Source organism: Tamandua tetradactyla, chromosome 5 (assembly GCF_023851605.1).
Source record: "Tamandua tetradactyla isolate mTamTet1 chromosome 5, mTamTet1.pri, whole genome shotgun sequence".
NCBI lineage: Eukaryota > Metazoa > Chordata > Mammalia > Pilosa > Myrmecophagidae > Tamandua > Tamandua tetradactyla.
In genome coordinates, this window is record NC_135331.1 from 56,962,212 (window position 1) to 56,983,769 (window position 21,558).

Genomic DNA, 21,558 nt, shown 5'->3' on the forward strand with positions numbered 1-21,558 from the left:
GTGGTCATGATCTGCAATGAATAGAGGTGACCTAAGGGTATAACAACTGAGGAATGGAAGGGGGAGCTACGGTGTATACAAACTACTGAGCCTCCACAAGGAATGAAGCTGTGAAGCATGCAACTAGATTAATGAACCTTAAGAGCTGTATGGTGAATGAAATGTCAGGAATAAAAAGACAAATATTATCAGGGCTTAATTATATGGACTAACTATAATATAAAAATTCGGTGAACTACAGTTGAGAGCATGGGTTTTCAGGTTGGAGATTATTGTAAAGGGCCCTAGATTGTAAGCTCTTACAGCAGTCACATTCAGGAGATAAAATTGTTAATTCTAAATTCTAAGATACTGAGTTGTTTGTACACAACCTGTTCTTTCCCAGAAACTGTATATTTCTGTGATACCTGAGACTCAGAGTCAGAGCTCTGAAGCTATAAAAGTCAGCAGCACCCCACACACTGTTTAAAAAAAGAGTGGAAAAAGTCATCAGACTTTGAGAAGAGATATGAATGAAGCTGCTCTGGAAAGGACTAAGATATATTAGAAGACTGGTAAAGGATGATATTGTCCATATTTTATTTAAAAACTTCAACTTCTGGGTGAGAATAAAGGGAGAGAGGCTTATTTGGTGCAAAATTTATATTTTGGGTAGTGCATTTCCTAATTTAACTTCTACAGTCAGTTTAGTTGAACACAATAAATATAGAGGATCTTGAGTAGGGCATGAGATTTTGTGGGTTTGCCCAGGTTAGTGTGTTACCCCTATAAATCCCAGAGTGATTTGGACAGTGAGTAAAGAAGTATTTGCAGGGTCCTCTTAAAGAATGAGGAGAAAGGAAGAAAGATCCAACTTTCCCATTTGGAGAATTTCTGATACTCTCGCAAGCAGCGGGAACATCCAAACCAATAGGCCGAGCCCCCAGTCTTGGTGTTTGCCCCTATGCAACACATCCCTGCAAAGCATAGGCAAAGCCTACTTAAAATTAGGCCTAGAGGTCACCTCCAAAGACCCACTTTTGTTGCTCAGATGCGGCCCCTCTCTCTAAGCTGACACAGCAAGTGAACCCACTACCCTCCCCTCCTATGTGGGACATGACTCCCAGGGGTGTGAATCTCTCTGGCAACGTGGGACAGAAATCCAGGAATGAGCTGGGACCTGGCATCAAGGGATTGAGAAAATCTTCTTGACCAAAAGGGGGAAGAGAGAAATTCGAAAAAATAAAGTTTCAGTGGCTGAGAGATTTCAGACAGAGTCAAGAGGTTATTCTGGAGGTTATTTTTACACATTATATAGATATCCCTTTTCAAAAGTTATGGTGTATTTGAGTGGGTAAAGGAAAGTACCTGAAACTGCAGAGATGTGTTGCAGTAGTCTTATTTCTTGAAGATAATTATATGAAGATACAACGTTTACAATGTCACTGGGTGATTATGAAAACCTTGTGTCTGATGCTCCCTTTATCTAGGGTATGGACAGATGAGTAAATATGGATAAAAATATGGATAAAAAAATAAACAAACAGAGATGAAGCAATGCAGACACTAAGTCAGCTCTGACCAGCATCCAGCCCGGATCCAGCTCCAAGCACCAACCCAGGAGAGATTGCCGTATTTAAGTGTCTCCCAAGGATCCAAGTCAGCAGAGCCTGAATCCTCAAGGTTGAGTCTGTCTAAGAAATCTTGCTAAGCATGGCTTTTGATCTCAGAATCTCCTTTCAACATGACCCATCCAGGGGTGATCCTGGGTCAGACACTCCAGAGTCTGAAACCACCCAAGGACCTGGTATCCATGAGAGAGAGGTGACCTCTAAGTTCCAGGATGCTCAGCTCAGCTATTACCAAACCACCAATGGCTCATTTGCACAGTAGGAACTCAAAAGACTCTGTAAGGTATTTCACTTGTGGCTGCAGCCTAAGAAACACAGCAAGGAAGAAATTATCTCTCAGTTGGTGATAGAACAATTTGTGATAAATGGACACTGCAGAAACAAGTCCACTCTACTACAGAAATGGAACTCAAGTGGAAGAAACCTGGAGAAACTCATGGAAGATCTCACTGATGACTGCATGAGGTCACCTGACCTTGAAAGACATAGTGAAGAAACCAGCAGCGTGAAAGGCAGAGCATGAGAGTCCATGTCCATATGCAGGGACAGGAAGCCCTCTTCTCAGAGAATATGCCCTTGAGAGAAGTTGTTTTTCATCTCATGGAACAAATGCCAGCAGTAACCCCAAGAGAAAGCATGAAGGCAGACTTCCAGAGTCCCCAAGATATTTCTCTTCAAACAGGACAAGGAGATGACCATAAAGAAAATGGCAGCAACATTTCTGTGACAACCAATGAAGTAAATGACAGTATTACTAGTCAAGACTATCTAGTACCTTCTCTAGTTATTATTCAGAAAAAGAACAGCCATCAGCCTGAAGAGGGGAGTGTTTCTTGGGAGAATTTGCAGAACCCCAGAAGAGCAGGCCTTGGCTCCTCCAGATCCCAGGAAGAATCCCTAGAACGGCCCTTTTATCAAGATGTCCCCATGGAGGTGGAACCACAGTTTCTCCCCAGGCCAGATCAGGCCACCCCTGAGCCTGCCCCTCCCCAAGCCACCCCTGAGCCTATCCCTCCCCAAGCCACCTGTGTTAGTTAGATTCAGTTGTCAACTTGGCCAGGTGAGCATACCTAGTCTTGTTGCTGTGGACATAAGCCAATGGTACATGAACCTCATCTGTTGCTCATTACATCTGCAGTCAGCTAGGAGGCGTGTCTGCTGCAGTGAGTGACCTTTGACTTAATTGGCTGGTGCTTAAATGAGAGAGCGCAACGTAGCACAGCCTAAGCAGCTCGGCATTCCTCATCTCAGCACTTGTAGCTCAGCCCAGGCCTTTGGAGATGCAGAAAGAAGTCACCCCGGGGAAAGTTCTTGGAACCCAGGGGCCTGGAGAGAAGACCAGCAGAGACCATCCTGTGCCTTCCATGTAAGAAAGAACCTCAGTGGAAAGTTAGCTGCCTTTCCTCTGAAGAACTAACAAAATAAATCCCCTTTTATTAAAAGCCAATCCGTCTCTGGTGTGTTGCATTCCGGCAGCTAGCAAACTAGAACACCACCCCTGAGCCTGTCCCTACTGACCAAAGCAGTGAGGGCAAAACCGGGTGTGTGGTAAACCAAGAGAGAGTCCTTGGTCCCTCCAAATCTTATAAATGTGAGGACTGTCCCAGGATCTTTAGATATTTCTCTCAACTAGACGCCCACAAGAGAAGACACTGGAATGAGAGACCATTTGTTTGTGCCGAGTGTCACAAGGGTTTCTTCCAGAGGTCAGACCTATACGTGCACCAGAAGATTCACGCAGCAGAGAAGCCCTTCAGGTGCAGCACGTGTGAAAAGTCCTTCAGCCACAAAACCAACCTGCGGGCTCACAAGAGAATCCACACCGGAAAGAAGCCCTACATGTGCTTTCTCTGCGGGAGAAGCTACCGCCAGTCCTCCACCTTCCACCGCCACCTGCGGACCCACCAGAGAACTAAGGGTGCCCAGCCAGGAGCTGCCCCAGCTGCTGCTCCCAGCTAAGATATACTGTGTAATTATCCAGTATACCTACTTTTTCCTGCAAAATGCTAATTATGTCAATTGGGAGATAGCTACAGATTGGTTGCTTGGGTGGATTTATTAGGTGCTCCACCCTCCTTTATTATGTGATAACCTTCTTGAGAGATTAATTTTTCCTGAGGAAGACTTCAAATAAAAAAAGAAAAAAATTAAAAAAACAAAAAACAATACGGGGAATGAAGGTTAAAATATATTGGATAGATGGAAATACTAGTGGTCAATGAGAGGGGGGTAAGGGGTACAGTATGTATGAGTTTTTTCTTTTTATTTCTTTTTCTACACTGATGGAAATGTTCTAAAAAATGATCACGGTGATGAATATACAACACAGTGATGATATTGTGAGCCACTGATTGTACACCATGTATGGAATGTTTGTATGTTAAGAATGTTCATGCTTGTATGTTGTTTGTGAATAAAAATATTTAAAAAAAAAAAAGTTCACCAGACTAACTCTCTAAAACCTACAACTTTCCAGATGGGTCCCTGGACCAGATAAGTCCTAAAATGCAGAGAGGCCAGCCATTTCAGAACATCAACTAGTTCCATCTCCCTATCCCATGTTATCAACAGCCCATTCTAACATGATAAAAGTTAGAATGGGCATAGCCCAAATACCCCTAAAGACTGGGAGAAAGATCAAAGGTGATGGTGGAATTATACAGAGATGGTAGGGTTTAACAAATGAGTATGAGTGCTGAATCATTATACTGATATTTCTTTTAGCCTCCAGTACTCTACAGCAGCTACAAAAAAAGAACTAAAATTGTGGCTTGTAACCCAGAACTCTGAAATCTGTTCTACAACTGATTGTTGTAATGTACTCCAAAATTTATTGCTTTTATGTATATATGCTATTTAAAGAAAAGAAGGAGTATAACAGAGAAGTTAGGAGTCCACAAATGAGTATGACTGCTGAATCATTATATGGATATCTCTTTTGGTTTCTAGTATCTTAGAGCAACTAAAAGAAAAAATGAAAAATCATGGAACATGGAATCATACCAAACTTTAAAATCTGCTCTATAACTACTTGTTAAAATGTACTTGGAAATTTATTCCATTTTTGTATATGTGTTACATGTCACAATTAGAAACACATTAAAATTAAAAAAATTAAATAGCACACTGTGTTGATGTCAGAAAAAATGCAGACTATATAGTTTCAGGATTTTCAGTATACAAAATCCATCCATTCCTACTTGGGCAAGTCCCATGAAAAAGTGAAAGATTTTAAATAATTTCCTTACAAATGTTTTATTTAAGCAGGTAGCACAATCTACTAATATTGTTTGATCTGTGTTTGTTATATTGATTGTAATTAATTTTTGTATTTCACGAATTAGCAGAAAATTCGTTAATTAACTATTAACTAATTCACCCTGAAAATTATTGTATAAAACTTCTTGACAATGCACTGATTTCAGAAAGATGTTAATGTACATAAACAGATTGTAAACAAAATAGTGTTGATATATCGAAAAAGAAAAGTTTACCAGGTCAGCATTTTCCAGTGTTCCAGTTTGTAGTTCACAATTTACAATATCAGCTTCTGCTGCCCACTCTTTCCTAAAAAGAATCAGCCATTACCTCTCTCCTCACCCTTCCCTTTCCTGATTCTTAAAGGTCAGAGTAGAAAATTTAGGCAGCTTAACTGTATACACTACAATTTTACTAGAAACCATTGTACCAGATCATACTTTAAAAATATATATATTTAACATGATGGCAATTCAATTCAACTAACATCCACTGAACATCTTTATGATGGCTATAGTTATACAAAGAGAAGACATGAACTTCTGCCCTTATGAAGTTCATGAACTGGTATAAAATGAGAGAATGATAAAGTTAGCACTAGCCATTTCTTTAAGATTATATATCAACAATGTGCCTCTATCATTAGAATCAGTGAAGTCACTCATTTAAGTTATATTCAGTAGGCAGAAAATCGTAAGCACAAAGTCCTGCCAAATGACAAAAAGTTTAAACTACAAGTGCTAGATCAGAAAATCATGGTTAAAATAAACTGTACAGGAACTTATTCCAGTCCAGAAAGATTTATCCTCCCACATTAAACCACTAGAAAAACAGACAAAATATATAAAACAAGGGCTTCCAGACATTGGACAACAGAGTAGGACCATGATTTCTGAGGAAAAAGAAAAAATATGGTCAACCATACAAGAGTATCAGCTTCCAGGTCGTGACTTAGGGAAGGAGAACCCAAACAGAGCCCAGTAGTCTCTCTGAGTTGAAGATACAGAGAGGCCAAAGGGTTGAAATTTGTGGGCCAGAATACCAAAAAGAAAGCAGCAGAGTGAGAGAACTCTGGAGAACAATAAAAAGGTCTCCTCAAGGGGCGGGCCGCGGTGGCTCAGCGGGCAAGAGTGCTTGCCTGCCATGCCGGAGGACCCCGGTTCGATTCCCGGCCCCAGCCCATGTAAAACACAAACAAACAAACAAACAAACAAAAAAAAAAAAAATAATAAAATAAAAAAATTTTTAAAAAAAAAAAAAAAAAAAAAAAAAAGGTCTCCTCAAGCCCTCAGCTAACTATTGATCTAGATGTGGGGGGGAAATCAACCCAAGGCCAGGGAAAGGACCACTAGGAAGGAGTAGATAAAACAATAACCAGATGTCACATAGGCCTGGGAATACTGCATGAACCCAAGATCCACAGTAAAAAGACCTAACAATATACAAGATACTGGACAAGTCTCCAGGGGTAAAATTAGCCCTAAATTAAAGGCTGCTCTGGATTCACCCTAACAAAACTTAAAAGCAATCCTCAAAAAGGATCCAAACTGATTTCAGGTAATTTAACTGTATACCAGAACAAAATGCAACACTTTAAAGGAATATAGCTACAAGAAGTCCAAAATCAGGGTGTCAGCAATAGAATACTTTCCTCTTGAAGATGGCAGTGTGCTAGGGCTGCCAGGTGGTGACAGTTCATCCTGGACTTTTCTGTCAGAAGGCAATGCACATGGCTGTGTCTTCTCCTTTTTCTTCCAGGTCCCACTGACTTCCAACTGCTGGCTGCTCCCCATGGCTTCTTTCTCCATCTGACTTTCATCCTTCTTAAAAAGAACTCCCAGTACTCTAGATTAAAACCCAACCTCATTCAGTTGGGCCACAGCTTAACTGAAGCAGCATCTTGAAGAGATTTTATTTACAATGGGTCCATACTCATCAGAATATGAACCAAAATCAAGAACATGTACAAATTGGGGTACACAATTCAATTGGCCATATTCTGTCCTCTGGACCTCCAAAAAGACATTTTCTTCCCATATGTGAGATACATTCATTCCATCACAACATCCCAAAAGCCTTGAGACATGTCAGTAACAATGCTAAGTAGAAAGTCTCATTAAAATCAGTTATAGCTGTGGTCTGTTCTAGGGCAAAATTCCTCTACTTGATGAAGCTGTGAAACCTAGAAAAAAAATTATCTGCTTCCGATATACAATGGAGGAACAAGAATAGGATAAACATTCCCATGCCAGAAGGGAGATATTGGAAGGAAAACAGGAGTCACAGGTCCTAAACAAGTACAAAATCCAGCAGGGCAAACTCCATTAGATTTCAAGACCTGAGAGTCATCTGTGGATTGATTTTTTTTTGGTCTTCTGGGCCTGATGGAGCAGCAGCCCAACACTTCTAAGCACTTGTGCAATGGCCATGTTCTCCTCGAACACTGGAGTGAGTGCCCCACTTTCTCCGAGCATCAGGATAGCAGTTAGGTTCTCCAAGAACATTGAGACACAAGCAACAAATCTCTAAGCATTGGGGTGGCAGCAATCTCCCTGAACAACAGGGAGCAAGGCCTGCCCCCTCCAAGTATGGGAGTGGGCCTGCTCTTTTGGTCTGGTGAAATCTTTTTGGTCCAGACCTTTGCTTTCATGATTCTTCCTTGAAGTCATTCTTCCTTCACCTTGTCCCTTCTCAGTCCTTTCAGTTCAGGCTGGGAGTGGTTTTGCTCAAGTTTTGCAAAAACTTTGTTGGCTTTGTGTGCAGTTTTCAGAGAGTCCAAACTGTCAGACAATAAAACTTTCCACAAATCCTCTCTGGAAACTACATCTCCAATTCTGACTTTCACTGAAATGGCAGATAGGATCCATGTGCAGCCACACCTTCTTTAGCAAAGGGTTGTTCAGTTAAATCCTCACATGGAGCCCTAACCTCTGGAGACTCATTTCCAGAAAGCTCAGGGAGGTACCTGATAGAGCCACTTCTGGCCCTGGTCTCAGAGCACACTGCCTGGTGATGAGAATTTTCAAAATCATCAATGGCTGTTTTCTTTATGCTTAAGAGTTTAATTTTCAACCTATCCCTTTCCTCTCACATTTTACTATAAGCTAGAAGGAGAAGCCCAGACTGTACCTTTCCACACTTGGCTGGGAAATCTCAACTAAATATCCAAGCTCATCACTTAAAAGATCCATCATCAATCTGACATCAGACTACAATTTCAGCAAGTTCTCTGCTACTTTATAACAAGGGCTTCCTCTCCTCCAGTTTCCAATAACACATTCATTCTTTCCTTCTCGGGCTCATGGATGTATCTTTAATATTCATTTTTCTAACACCCTCATCAAAGCAATCGAGGCTTTTTCTATCAAGCCCCTCACAAATCTTTCAGCCTCTATCCATTAACCAATTCCTAAGTCACTTCCACATTTTAGGTATTCATAATAGCAACTCTTTTCAGTATCAAAAACTGTTTTAGTTTTGTTCAAAGCTTCTGTGGGCAGAACTGGGGAGAACTAACAAGGAAGGTAATTTATTTGCTTACAAAAGAGGTAAGTGTAGGAACCACTACCCTGTTTTGATCTGCCAAGAATTTCATCTTAGAGCTGTTGCACAAATAGAGATTGTACTTGGTAAGATACTAAACAAGACAGATGCAAACCTAAGTTTCTAATATGTTTGAAGACTTTTAAAATATATATGTATTTGGCAACATATATATTTCTCAGGCAATGTTCCTAGAAATCACCACTTTCAGTTTAAAAGGTATATTCTTAAATTAAAAAATAAAATAAAAACCCAGTGGCATTGTTACCCTTACAGGAAAAAAGAAGAAAAGGTTTGCCTGGCTTTCAGAGAAAACAAGGGCAACCTCATTATTCTTATAGTACTAACAACAACGGTTGTAAAAGAAGTAATAATAGCAACATTCTGTGGGCACTTAACTATGAGCTAAGCACTATTTTTGTACATGGTATTCAATTCAACGAACATAACTTCTGAGAATCTCCTAGGTGCTAGACACTATTCTATGAGCTTTAACTGCATTAGTGAATATACCAACAGATCGCTGCTTTAATGGTGCTCATATAATAACAATAAACATACCAAATAAGTAAGTTGCACAATGTATTAGCCAGGGTTCTCTAGAGAAACAGAATTAGCAGGAGATATCTGTAAATACAAAATCCATAAAAGTGTCTCACATAACCATAGAGACATAGAGTTCAAAGTCTATTGGGCAGATAGCAAGCAGGCAGCTCCAATGAAGGTCCTCAAAAAACTCTCAAGAGAGGCTGGCTGACTGAAGCAGGAAGAGTCATTGTCTCTTCTGAGCACTTCTTAAAAGCCTTCCAGTGATTAGGTTAAGTGCCACTCATTGCAGAAGACACTATCCTTAGATGATTGCTGGTTGATCCAGAGCATTTGCAATCAGTTCTGGATGCCACCAACGTGGTCATGATTAAAGTCCATGAAATGTCCTCATACCAACAGACAGGACAGCATTTGCCCAACCAGACAACTGGGCACCACCACCTGGCCAAGTGACACATGAATCTGACCATAACACATAGTTTATTAAAAGATAAGTACTTTGGGATAAGAAAAAGTAGAACAAGTTAAGGACGATTTGGGAGGACATGGGAGGAAGGGTACTAAATTCTTAAATTTAACTTATTAACTCCCACAACAATCCTATAAAGTAGATGCTAATATGAATCCACATAAAAGATAAGAAAATATAGGTACAAAAACCTTAAGCAATTTGTCTAAAGTCACATTAATTCTAGGTTGACAATAATGGGATTCTCAGCATTACTATACCAAAATTGACGTTCTTCTGTGTCTGGACTTTTTTCTTCTATATACTATCCTGTACAAAACAAAATGAAAAATGCAGAAGTGTTGATGAATCTGCCAGGGAGACTTTTACCCCTGGGTTTCATATTCCACGTAGGGGGAAGGCAATGGTATTACTTGCAAAGTTTGCTTGAGAGAGAGAATGGCCACATCTGAGCAACAAATGAGGTCCCCTAGAAATAACTCTAAAGCATACATATAGGTTGGATAAATTTCTCCGCTACATACATAAGCTTCACAAGAGCAAGCCTCAAGATCAAGGGCTTGGCCTATTGATTTTGGTGTCTCTAATGTTTGACAGAGAATCAGGGGTTTGCCCAGTGGTAAAGTTTAATAGTTCCATATTTTTCTCCCATCCCCCAAGGGACTTTGCCAATACTTTTTGATTATCTGCTTAACATACTCTGGGATGTATCCAGGCATTCATTAAACTATCTAGGGTTAAAGGCCTCATTCTTATTCTGGGCTCCCTGTGTTTGGATTGTTTAAATGATCTATCCAGACAGGTTGAGTTAGATTATATGCTACAGAAATTAGGTTCTAGACAATATAAACCTCTTCCTTTGGTCTCAAAGAAGTAGATAAGGTTCTAAAATATAGACAATGTCTTCCTTACCCCTGTATTCTGAATTATCTTAATCCTAACCTGATCGGTTTTGTTCTCATCTCTAAATACCAGGTTATACATATATAAAACAGCCTCTCAAAAGCTAGAAATAACATTTACCACTCTGGACTAAATGTGACTGCTATAAGAGCTTACAATCTAGACCCCTGTTTTCTTATGAGTATTTTCTAAATGATACCATACAATAATTGCTCCTTTTTTTTTTCTGGCTGATTTTGCCTCACAAAATGTCGCACAGATTCATTCACAATTTTGCATATCTCACAACTTCATTCCTTCTTGTAGCAGCACACTATTCGATCATATATATATACATCATCACTTGCCAATCTACTTCTCAGTCAGTGGATCCTTCAGCCACCTCCATTTATTGGGCATCACTGTCCAAAGTCAACAGTCCATCAACACTCTCAATTTTAGTCAATTTCATTGTTCCCAAGAGAAAGATAACCAATACACCTTCACCAAATAGAAAATCTAAACCTCCCCTTAACTCTTGTTCCTCCCCCCATTATTTACCCCTGGTATTGCTGTGGTACTGTTGATGCTTTCCTGTTAAACATAGCCTATAGCATGCAATAGCAGTTTTCTCCCCTATACTCCCAAACTTATACACTCTTTGACAAGACTCATACCTTTGCAGTAGTTCATGCAGACTGATTAATATTTGTAGTTAGTCAGTGGGACACATGGGTCTATATAACCCTTTCCATTATGTTCACTTTCAATATGGTAATATTACTTTAGACCCACTTAGTGAACTGCCTTCACTTCTATCTATTCCCTTACATGAAAGTTTAACCTGATTAGCTAACCATTCACCCATCTCTAGCTTTCGTGTATCTCTAGGTCCCCTATATTCTGTGTTATAAGCCTCTGATATTACCTTTACCATGGTCATAAAAGCAGAATCATACAGTATTGATCCTTTTGTGTCTGGCTTATTTCACTCAGCATTGTGTCCTCAAGGCTCATCCATTTTGTCATGTGCTTCAGGACATCATTTCATCTTATTGTTGCAAAATATTCCATCATATGTATATACCACATTTTGTCAATCCATTTGTCTGTTGATGGGCACTTGGGTTGTTTCCAACTTTTGGTGATTGTGAATAATGCTGCAATGAACAGTGGTGTGCAAATGTCTGTGTCACTGCTTTCACCTCTTCTGGGTATATACTAAGTAGTGTTTCTGCCAGGTCATAGGGCAACTCGATATCTAGTTTCCTAAGGAACCACCAAACAGTCTTCCATAGTGGCTGTACCATTATACATTCCCACCAGTACTGAATAAATGTCCCAAACTCTCCACATCCTCTCCAACATTTACAGTTTCCTGTTTGTTTAATAGCAGCCATTCTTTTAGGTATGAGGTAGTATCTTATTGTAGTCATGATCTGCATTTCCCTTATAACTAATGAAAATGAGCATCTCTTCACGTGCTTTTGAGCCATCTGTATTTGCTCTTCAGAAAAATGCCTATTAATATCGTTAGCCCATTTTGTAATTGGGTTGCCCATTCATTTGATGTTTAGTTAGTATGATTTCTTTATGTTTACAGGATATCAAACCTTTATCCAACATGTGATTTCCAAATATTTTCCCCCATTGAGTTGGCTGCTTCTTCACCTTTTTCACAAAGACTTTCGAAGCACAAAAGCATTTGATTTTGAGTAGTTCCCATTTATCTATTTTCTCTTTTGTTGCTTGTGCTTTGGGTGTAAAGTTTAGGAAGCTTCCTCCTACTACTAGGTCTTTAAGATGTTTTCCTACATTTTTGGGGGGAGCTCTATGGTACTGGCCCTTATGTTTAGGTGTTTGATCCACTCTGAGTCACTTTTGTGTAGGGTGTAAGATAGGGGTCCTCTTTCATTCTCTTGGCTATTGATAACCAGTTCTCCCATGCCCATTTATTGAAAAGACTATTTCATCCCAGTTCAGTGGATTTGGAGGCCTTGTGGAAGATCAATTGACCACAGATTTGGTAGTCTATTTCTGTGCTCTCGATTCAATTCCACTGGTCAATATTTTGTATTTTGACCTCTGTGGCTTTATAGTAAGTTTTAAAATGAGGGGTATTAATCCTTCCACTTTGTTCTTCTTTTTAGGATGTTTTAGCTATTCAGGATCTCTTTCGCTTCCAGATGAATTTTGTATCTAGCTTTTCCAAGCCTTCAAAGTAGGTTGTTGGAATGTTGATTGGTATTGCACTGACTGTGTAGGTTAAGTTGCGTAGAACTGATATCTCATCTACATTTAACCTTCCTATCCATGAGCAGGTAATGTCTTTCCACCTATTTAGGTCTTCTTTGATTTCTCTTAGTTTTCCGTGTACAAGTCCTTTACATCCCTAGGTAAGTTCATCCCTAAGTACTTGATTATTTTAGTTACTATTTTGAATGGAATTTTTTCCTTAACTGACTTCTCAGTTAGGTCATTACTTGTGTATAGGAACATTTCTGATATTTGTACCTTAATTTCATATCCCACCACCTTGCTGAATTTATTAGCTCACATAACTTTGTTGCCAATTTCTCAGGATTTTCCAAGTATAGTATGTCATCTGCAAATAATGAAAGTTTTACTTCTTTCTTTTCAATTTGGATTCCTTTTTTTTTCTTTTTCCTTCCTGACTGCTCTAACTAGAACCTCTAGTACAATGCTGAATAATAGTGGTAACAGAGGGCTTCCTTGTCTCATTCCTGATCTTAGGGGAAAAGCTTTTTCAGTCTCTCTCCATTGAGTACGATGCTGACTACAGGTTTGTCAGATATGTCCTTTATCATATTCAGGAAGTTACCTTTGATTCCTACCTTTTGCCCTTTATCATCTTGAGGAAGTTACCTTTGGTTCCTACTTTTTAAAGTGTTTTTATCAGAAAAGGATGTTGAATTTTTGTTGTATGCTTTTTCAGCATCAATCAAGATGATCATGTGATTTTTCCCTTTTGACTTGTTAATGTGCTGTATTATATTAATTGACTTTCTTGTGTTTAAGATAATTATCATTTTAAACACAGACTGCAAACTCAAATTCCTTCAGGATACATATTAGGTTCTACCATGTAACACAAATGAATGATGTAGGTAAAATAGGAAGAAAAGGCTTATAACTCAACTAAAAAATGGAGCAGGCATTACTAAACTTCAGCTAACTGGAAAGCTGGTCCAAAGTTGTTAGATCTTCCAGTTTTTTCCAAGACAAACCAGAAATCTAAATTTGTATGTGAAATGTCCACAGTTTTAATGTTGGGCCTGTACAATGCTAGTGGGCCAAATTCAGCCCACAGGCCACCTTTTTGTGACCTCCTTTATAGAACATCCTTAATTTATAAGCATATTATACTTCCAAACTGCCTTTGCAATTTAGAAAAGTCTAAATGCATTTTCTCCATAAGAGTAAAATAAGTAGAAGCTCGTTTTCAAAACTGCAGGTATAGTACTGAAGTGATAGCACTATATTACCTAGCCTCTCTAGTTGACATTGTTCATATTAAAAAACCTATTCCAAGTTTTGACTTTGGACTGCCTTATGTCCAAAAGGATAGACCCAAGTATAGTAAAAGATAAGGAGATGATTGAGAAGAATTTAGGAAAAATAAAATCTGGAAAATTCAGAAAGGCAGTTATTAGAAAGGCTTTACAATATTACTTTATCATACAATTCTACAACCTTTTTGACAACCTGACTCCGATGATCAGCTGATATGTACTGAGGTCAATATTAAAACTGCTTTATTATTCCTGGGTAAAAATCTAATTAAGAAGACACATCAGCTAAACAGAAAAAAAATCCGATGTAATCTGAAGCCCAATAGCAATTATCACTGGGATTGACTTTATTGCCATTTTTTTCCATTAATGTGGAAAACTGAGAGGCCCCTCTAAATAGTTTTGGGTTTACCAAGTTTTGGATCTTCAGTATGTCTGCCCCCTCCATTCATATAAAATAAAATATACAACAGAATTTAGAAGAAGTACCTTGTAAACAGACACTCTTAAAGTCTTCTCTATGATTTATATAGCTAGATATTCAATTCTATTCTAGTTCAAAATCTTTAGACTCATTTAAAAATCATTAGCTTATAACTCCCTTCACATAGACTAACAAACATGTAAAGAAAAAGCCTTTGAATATTTTTTATATTTCTTGGCTAGATTAACACAGTTACTGGGTTCTATCAGGTAAATTGGAAGGTAAGAGGAAAAAATATAAATAGAAATAAGAGATTCAGAGTTTGAACCTGACCAAAGTTAGTCTGAAAAACTATATTAAACTGTCTTTAAAGGATAAATGTTGACATTTTTATATTCTATAATTTTTCAAAAATACAATGATCGATTACATACCTTGCTGAGCTAAAGTTGATCTTAGCATTCCAGTCTTTGACCAGATTTTTATTTGTCCATCTTCTCCAACTGTAAAGAGATAATAATAATTGATATTTTCATCTCTAGAAAATAATTTTAAATATTAAGTTTGCATTTAAGGATCAATAATATCTATATTAATGCATATAAAATTCAGACACAACCTACTCTAACTAAATGACAGTATTTCATAACTATAAAATTTAACAGCGATTACTTTGAAACAATTTTACCAGAGTAGCCTAACTTCCATGACTAAAATTACATTATTTTCCTTCAATCTTAGACAATCTACTATTAAATTATCCAAATAATTCTTCCATTTTCACTATAATCTCTGCCTTAGAACTCTAACAAAAAGTGATTTCAGTTTAATAAGTCATAGCCAAAATCTAGTGAGATGGAGGGCTGAACAAAGTGAATTAGTAGGCTACTCTTTTGAACAGCAACATCTGAACAATTTATATGCTGAAAAAGGAACAACTAGAAAGGAGAAGGTGAAGAAACAGATGAGAAAAGAGACAATTAACTGAGAAAAATCCTACAAAGGCCTACAGTTTACGTGAGGTAGCTTTAAAACAAGTCCAAAAATTCTGTTTCTCCTCCCTTCAAGAGATGGAGCTTGATTATTCTCTCATTTAGTGACTTGCTTCTAATGAATACAATGTGGTAGAAATCATAGAGAATGACTTCTAAAGATGGGTCATGAAAGATACTGTGGCTTGTACTCTTTTGGATCACTCACTCTGGGAGAAAGCTGCCTGTTATGTCACGAGGACATTCAAGCACCCTTACAGGAAAGACTTATGTACTAGGAACTGAAGTCTCCTGCTAACAACATCCAGCAAGGAACTAAGGCCTCTTGCCAACAGCAATGTGAATGAGCCATCTTCATAGCAGACCATGAATGCCAGTTAAGCCTATATATAACTGCAGCCCCTTCCAAAAATTTTTAATATTTTTATTGACACATCTTAACACACATACAATCCATACATAGTGTACAATCAGTGGCTCACAATATCATCACATAGTTGTGTATTCATCACCATGATCATTTTTTAGAACATTTGCATACTCGAGAAAAGAAATAAAAAAAGAAAAACTCATACATCCCATACCCCTTACTCTTCCCTCTCATTGACCACTAATATTTCCATCTATCCAATTTATTTTACCCCTTATTCCACCTTTTATTTATTTTTTATCCATTTTTTTAACTCATCTATCCATACCCTGGACAAAAAGAGCATGAGACACAAGCTTTTCATAATCACACGGTTACATTATAAGTTATATTATTATATAATTATCTTCAAGAATCAAGGCTACTGGAACACAGCTCAACAATTTCAGGTACTTCCCTCCAGCCACTCCAATACACCATAAACTAAAAAGGGATACCTGTATAATGCATAAGAATAACCTCCAGGGTAATCTCTGGACTCTGAAACTCTCAGTCACTGAACTCTATTGTTTCATTTCTCTCTTTCCTCTTTTGGTTAAGAAGGCTTTCTAAACTCCATGATGCCAGGTCCCGGCTCATCCCAGAGTTCTGTCCCACACTGCCAGGGAGATGTATACCCCTAGGAGTCACGTCCCACATATGGAGGAAAGCAATGAGCTCACCTGCTAAATTGGTCTAGAGAGAGAGGCCACATCTGAGCAACAAAAGAGGTTCACTGGGGGTGACTCTTAGGGAAAATTTTGAGTAGGCTTAGCCTATCCTTTGCAGGAATAATTTTAATAGGGGTGAACCCTAAGATCTAGGATTCGGTCTATTGATTTGGTTGTCCCCACTGCTTGTAAGAATATTAGAAATTCTCCAAATGGGGAGGTTGAATATTTCCTCCTTTCTCCTCAGTCACCCAAGGGGACTTCCAGCACCATTTTTTGAAGAGGTTGTTTATTCCCCATTGAATGATGTACTGGTTTAAAGTTGTAATGTACACCAGAAAAGAATCATGTTCTTTTAATCTTCTTGTGGGTGCAGACCTATTGTGGATGGTGCCTTTTGATTAGGTTGTTTCAACTGAGATGTGATCCACCCAATTCAAGTTGGGTCTTAATCCTTTACTGGAGTTCTTTATGAAGATAAAAGAGAAACAATGAAAGAAGTTTGGAGACAGATTAGGAGAAACACCCAGAGAAGCTTGGACAAAAGCCCCTGGAGGAGCTGAGAGAGCCACTGAAACCAGAAACTGAAAGCAATGGAACCTGGGGGTGAAGGACCAGCATACACCTGCCATGTGCCTTGCTGGCTGACAGAGGAACCTCGGATGCCAGCAGCCTTTCTTCTGAGAAGGTGTCTTCCTCTTGATGCCTTAATTTGAATATTTTCATGAATTCAGAACTATAAATTTATAAACTAATAAATTCCCAGTGTTAAAAAACAGTCTGTTTCTGGTATATTACATTTTGGCAGCTTTAGCAAACTGAAACAAATGGTTTTGGCACCCTTGTTGAAAATTAAATGACCACAGATGTGAGGATTTATTTCTAATATCTCAATTCTATTCCTCTGTTCTATATGCCTATTCTCATACCACACTATTTGATTACTATAGCTGCCTACTGCCTTCCAGGCTCCATGATTTCTAATGATAAATCAGCTATTGATTATATTGAGGATCTTATACATCATGATCCACCTGTTGCTTGATGCTTTCAGGAGTCTCTAGTCTTTCAACTATTTGATTATAACATGTCTCGGTATGGAACTCTTTCAGTTTGTGCTGTTAGGAGTTCATTGAGCTTCTAAAATGTATGAATTTATATATTTCATAAATTTGGGAATTTTTCACCATTACTCCTTCAAATATTCTTTCTCCAACATCCCACCCTCCTGCCTTTTCTCCTTCTGGGACTCCCACCAATGTGTACGCTGGTATACTTGATGGTGTACTGCCAGTCCCTTAGGCTCTCCTCACTTTTCATCATTCTTTTTACTTTCTATTCCTCTAGACTGGGTAATTACAATTGTCCTATCATATTCGCTGATTCTTCTGCCCACTTACATCTGCTGTTGAATTCTTCTAGTGAACTTTTCACTTCACACAATTGTATTTTTCAAGTCCAGAATTTTTGTTTCCTTTTTACAATTTTATTCCTTTATTGATTTTATCATTTTGTTCAGGCATCATTTCCTTAACTTTCTTTAGTTCTTTCTCCATGGTTTCCTTTAGTTTTTGAGCACATTTAAGGCAGCTGATTTTAATCTTTTCCTAGTAAGTCCAGCGTCTGGGCTTCCTCAGGGACAATTTTAATTAACTTTTTCTTTTAATTGGGCCATACTTTCCGATTTCTTTGCATGTTTTGTGAATTTTTGTTGTAATCTGGGCATTGAAAATAATGTAACTCAGGAAAGGACATTCTTCACCTTCTGTGGAGTTTGCTGTTTACTTGATTATGAAAGGTTTAGCATGGCTTCAGCCAATGTTTTGAATATCAGGAGCTGGCTGCTGATGGTGAGGGCAGATGGTCCCAGGCTCAGCATCATGGCAATAGGGGGAACCAAGGAATGCAGATCCAGGGTGGGTTGTGGCAGGTGCATCATATAGGCCCAGGACACAGAGGTTCCAGGGGATGGTCCCAGCCCTGCCAACTCTGTGTCTACCTCTTTGGGACCATCTGAGGCTGGTCATGGCCAGAACCTGGATATAGCCAATCCAATCACATGGACCCTTAAAAGCAGAGGTGATATGGCTGAAGTGTAACAGCAGAGGGGTAGTCAGAGAGATTCCAAGACAGGGAAAGATTCAGCAATTGCTGGCTCTTCTACAGGAACTGCTCCTGGCAGGGGTGCAGTGCCACAGAGCCATACTGACGTGTTCCCAGGGCCAACTGAGAAGGGCCCTGGAAGTCACCCCAACATTTTTTTTTTGAACCACCCTCATCCAAACCCGCAAAGGCATAAAAGTAAACCTAAAGCCATGAGGCACTAGAATTAAAGTCAGCATACCTTTGTGTTGAACTCACCATTATTATTAATGACTTCTCAGTGATATTACAGTATTAACCCACTTCTAAGCTTTCCTTTGCAACTCCGCTGGCTATCTTTTACATGGAACTCAGCTGAATTTAGCTTCATAAACTTGTTATATTACCAGCATTGTTCCCCAAGCCAGCTAGCTTCTGCATGGAAGAGGTTCCTTCCCAACAATCCACAGGGCTTCTGGCTTTGAGTACATAAAGAATGGTGCACCTCCATATCCACAAGTTCCCATCTTAATTTTGGGAGGTAATCAATTCAACCATTAAAGACTTCTGAACTTGCCACTCAAATTACATTAGAAAATATCAAGTCAGGTGTTGATCTTGCTAATTTGTAAGTTTGAGAGTAATGAAATGGGACCCACAAGAGAAATTGTGAATTCTCCCCAATTAATGAGAAAGAGGTGAATTTCCTCTCCTTTCAAGGAGGGAACTTAGTACTTAACATATATTCAACAACTATCTAGGCAACCTTTATATATATGTAAAATAAATCATATGTGTATGCATACAATATACATATATAGAACACCCATCCAATGTCTTGACTGCAACTTCATGGGCGATTCTGAGCCAGACAGAACCATTCCACTAAACTCCTTGCTCCACAGAAACTGTGAGATAATAAATGTTATTTTAAGTTACTAAATAATAGGGTAGTTTCTTTTGCAGGTATAGATAATTAATAAAACAGGTAATGATGAAAATCCTTGGAGGGTAGGGGATGGAGAGAGAAGGAAGGAGGTAAAAAACAATTAAATGAGAATATTTAGAATTTTAAAGAATTACAACTTTTATTACTACATACTTGACCATTTCAAAAGCCTTCATTGACTGAACTGTCTCCATAAGTCACCTAACAACACTAGTAATTAACAGGATGTTCTAAATGTAAATATTTATTTAGCAGTCCAACACAATAATGTACCAATTATTTGTTATTAGACAGAGAGAGACACTATTAGTGTTTTAGTTTGCTAGCTGCCTGAAGCAATATACCAGAAATGGAATGGCTTTTAAAAGGAGGAATTTAATAAGTTGCTAGTTTACAGTTCTACGGCTGAAAAAATGCCCCGATTAAAACAAATCTATAGAAATGTCCAATTTAAGGCATCCAGGGAAAGATACCTTGCTTCAAGAAGGCTGACAAATTCAATATTTCTCTCTTAGCTGGAAGGGCACATGGTGAACATGGCAGCATCTGCTGGCTTTCTCATGTCTCTACCAAAAAGGACTCTCTCCAAAATGTTTCTGCTTCTAAAGGATTCCAGCAAGCAACTCCACCTTCAATGGGTGGAGACACACCTCCATGGAAATCAAAAGTTACCTTCCACAATTGGGTGGCTCACATCTCCATGGGGAACAATCAAAATGCTCCCCACCCAGCAATATTGAACGAGGACCAAAGGACATGGCTTTTCTGGGTTCCACCATAGAGTCAAACCAGTACAATTAGCATATTGAAAATATTCTCCTTTGGAAAAGTTTCTTTTAATAATTCATTCAAAATGTCACTGCTGCAGACAACTTACCTGTAACCAATGCTGTTCCTTCATAATTCCATCTTCCTGCAAGTACTGCTCCACAGTGAGCCTCTACACTTTTTTCCACTCTTCCTAACTTGGAAATCAGATGAAATTTACCTAAAAGAAGGTTCACTTGAGATATCTATTTTAGGCACTAGAAACATAAGGGCAAGTAATATATAATTATTCTTAATCTCACGAAAGGGAACACAAAAGATATTTGAAAATGTGCACAAAACCAAAATTATAAAACCTTGAGATGAATGCCATTAATAGATATATGTGATGGTTCCATGACAATTCAAAGGGAAAATGAAACTCTGCTGGTATATGGACAAGAAGTGAAGGAAAATGTCAAGAAAGGCTTCTATTTAAGCAGAGTTTTGAGTCTTGAGGGTTATTGTTTTGTTTTTCTTTTAAGATTATAGAAAAGCTGGAAAAGTTGTAGAAGAGAGGAACCAAAATAGTTAAGTAGATAAATTCAGGTTTAATGTTTTATATGATTTGTAGACAAATGCAAAAAAAGTAAAAAACTCACAACTTTAACGGACATAGCAAAGTATACAAGAAATGTCAAGGGAACAAATCAAACGGTTCATAAAATAAGTGCTACAGGTTAGAAACAATCAGTGTGGTTTTCAATGATCATGAAGATTAGTAATAAAGTAAAAATACAAAGACACTAATAATTTTGACCCAGTTTTTTAAAAAAGTTACTTTGGCAGTAAAAGAATAATGTGGCATGAAACATTAGCTACTTAATCAAATTTTGGCTGAAAGAATTTATTTTATTTGAATGCACCCCTACTTTAAGGCTTTTCAAGATTCTAACCAGACATTAACAATGCATTAAAAACATAATTTAAGTCAGATATTTAAGATAGCTTCAAAGATTTAATAATAAGCAACCTGTGGTTTTTTCATTGACAACCTTTACATGCCTACCAACAAAGTAATTCTCTTTTTTCTACACACAGTGCACTTTATTTGTAGCTCTGTTAGAACATTTTTTATTGGACAGTGATTTCTCTCAGGGAAAGGGGACATGTCTTAGTCATATTTTTATTTGTAATACTGCTTTTACATAACTAATATTTGTTAAATTAAACCAATTGAGTAAACATATTGGTAACTGCATGACGTGGCCTACTTTGACATTCTTTTCTTTCACATTCATTATGACAGCTTTCTCCTTCCATCATTCATGGCCCTCAACTATAAGTAGCCATTTTCCTTTATCTAACTACCCCATTAGCACCATCTACTATCGCCCATCCTTTTAATTTAACGTTTACTTCTGGGCCATTTTCCTAAAG

At 38.2% G+C, this 21,558-nt stretch overlaps 1 protein-coding gene and 1 pseudogene across 8 annotated transcripts in view; one reads left to right on the forward strand and one right to left on the reverse strand.

The window, feature by feature from the left end:
* The window catches only part of IFT80 (intraflagellar transport 80), a 157,019-nt gene that overhangs the window by 112,391 nt on the left and 23,070 nt on the right, over positions 1–21,558 (reverse strand). For 7 of the 8 annotated variants that reach the window (XM_077160922.1, XM_077160920.1, XM_077160915.1 and 4 more), the window contains 2 exons: positions 20,249–20,359; positions 14,703–14,771 (listed from right to left, as the gene is read on the reverse strand). In XM_077160922.1, the coding sequence (XP_077017037.1) occupies positions 14,703–14,730 (28 nt within the window). In that variant the 5' untranslated portion in view covers positions 14,731–14,771; positions 20,249–20,359. The remainder of the gene's footprint in view (positions 1–14,702; positions 14,772–20,248; positions 20,360–21,558) is intronic. The other variant, XM_077160923.1, reaches the window with a different exon arrangement.
* On the forward strand, positions 1,693–3,569 carry LOC143682169 (zinc finger and SCAN domain-containing protein 4 pseudogene; annotated as a pseudogene).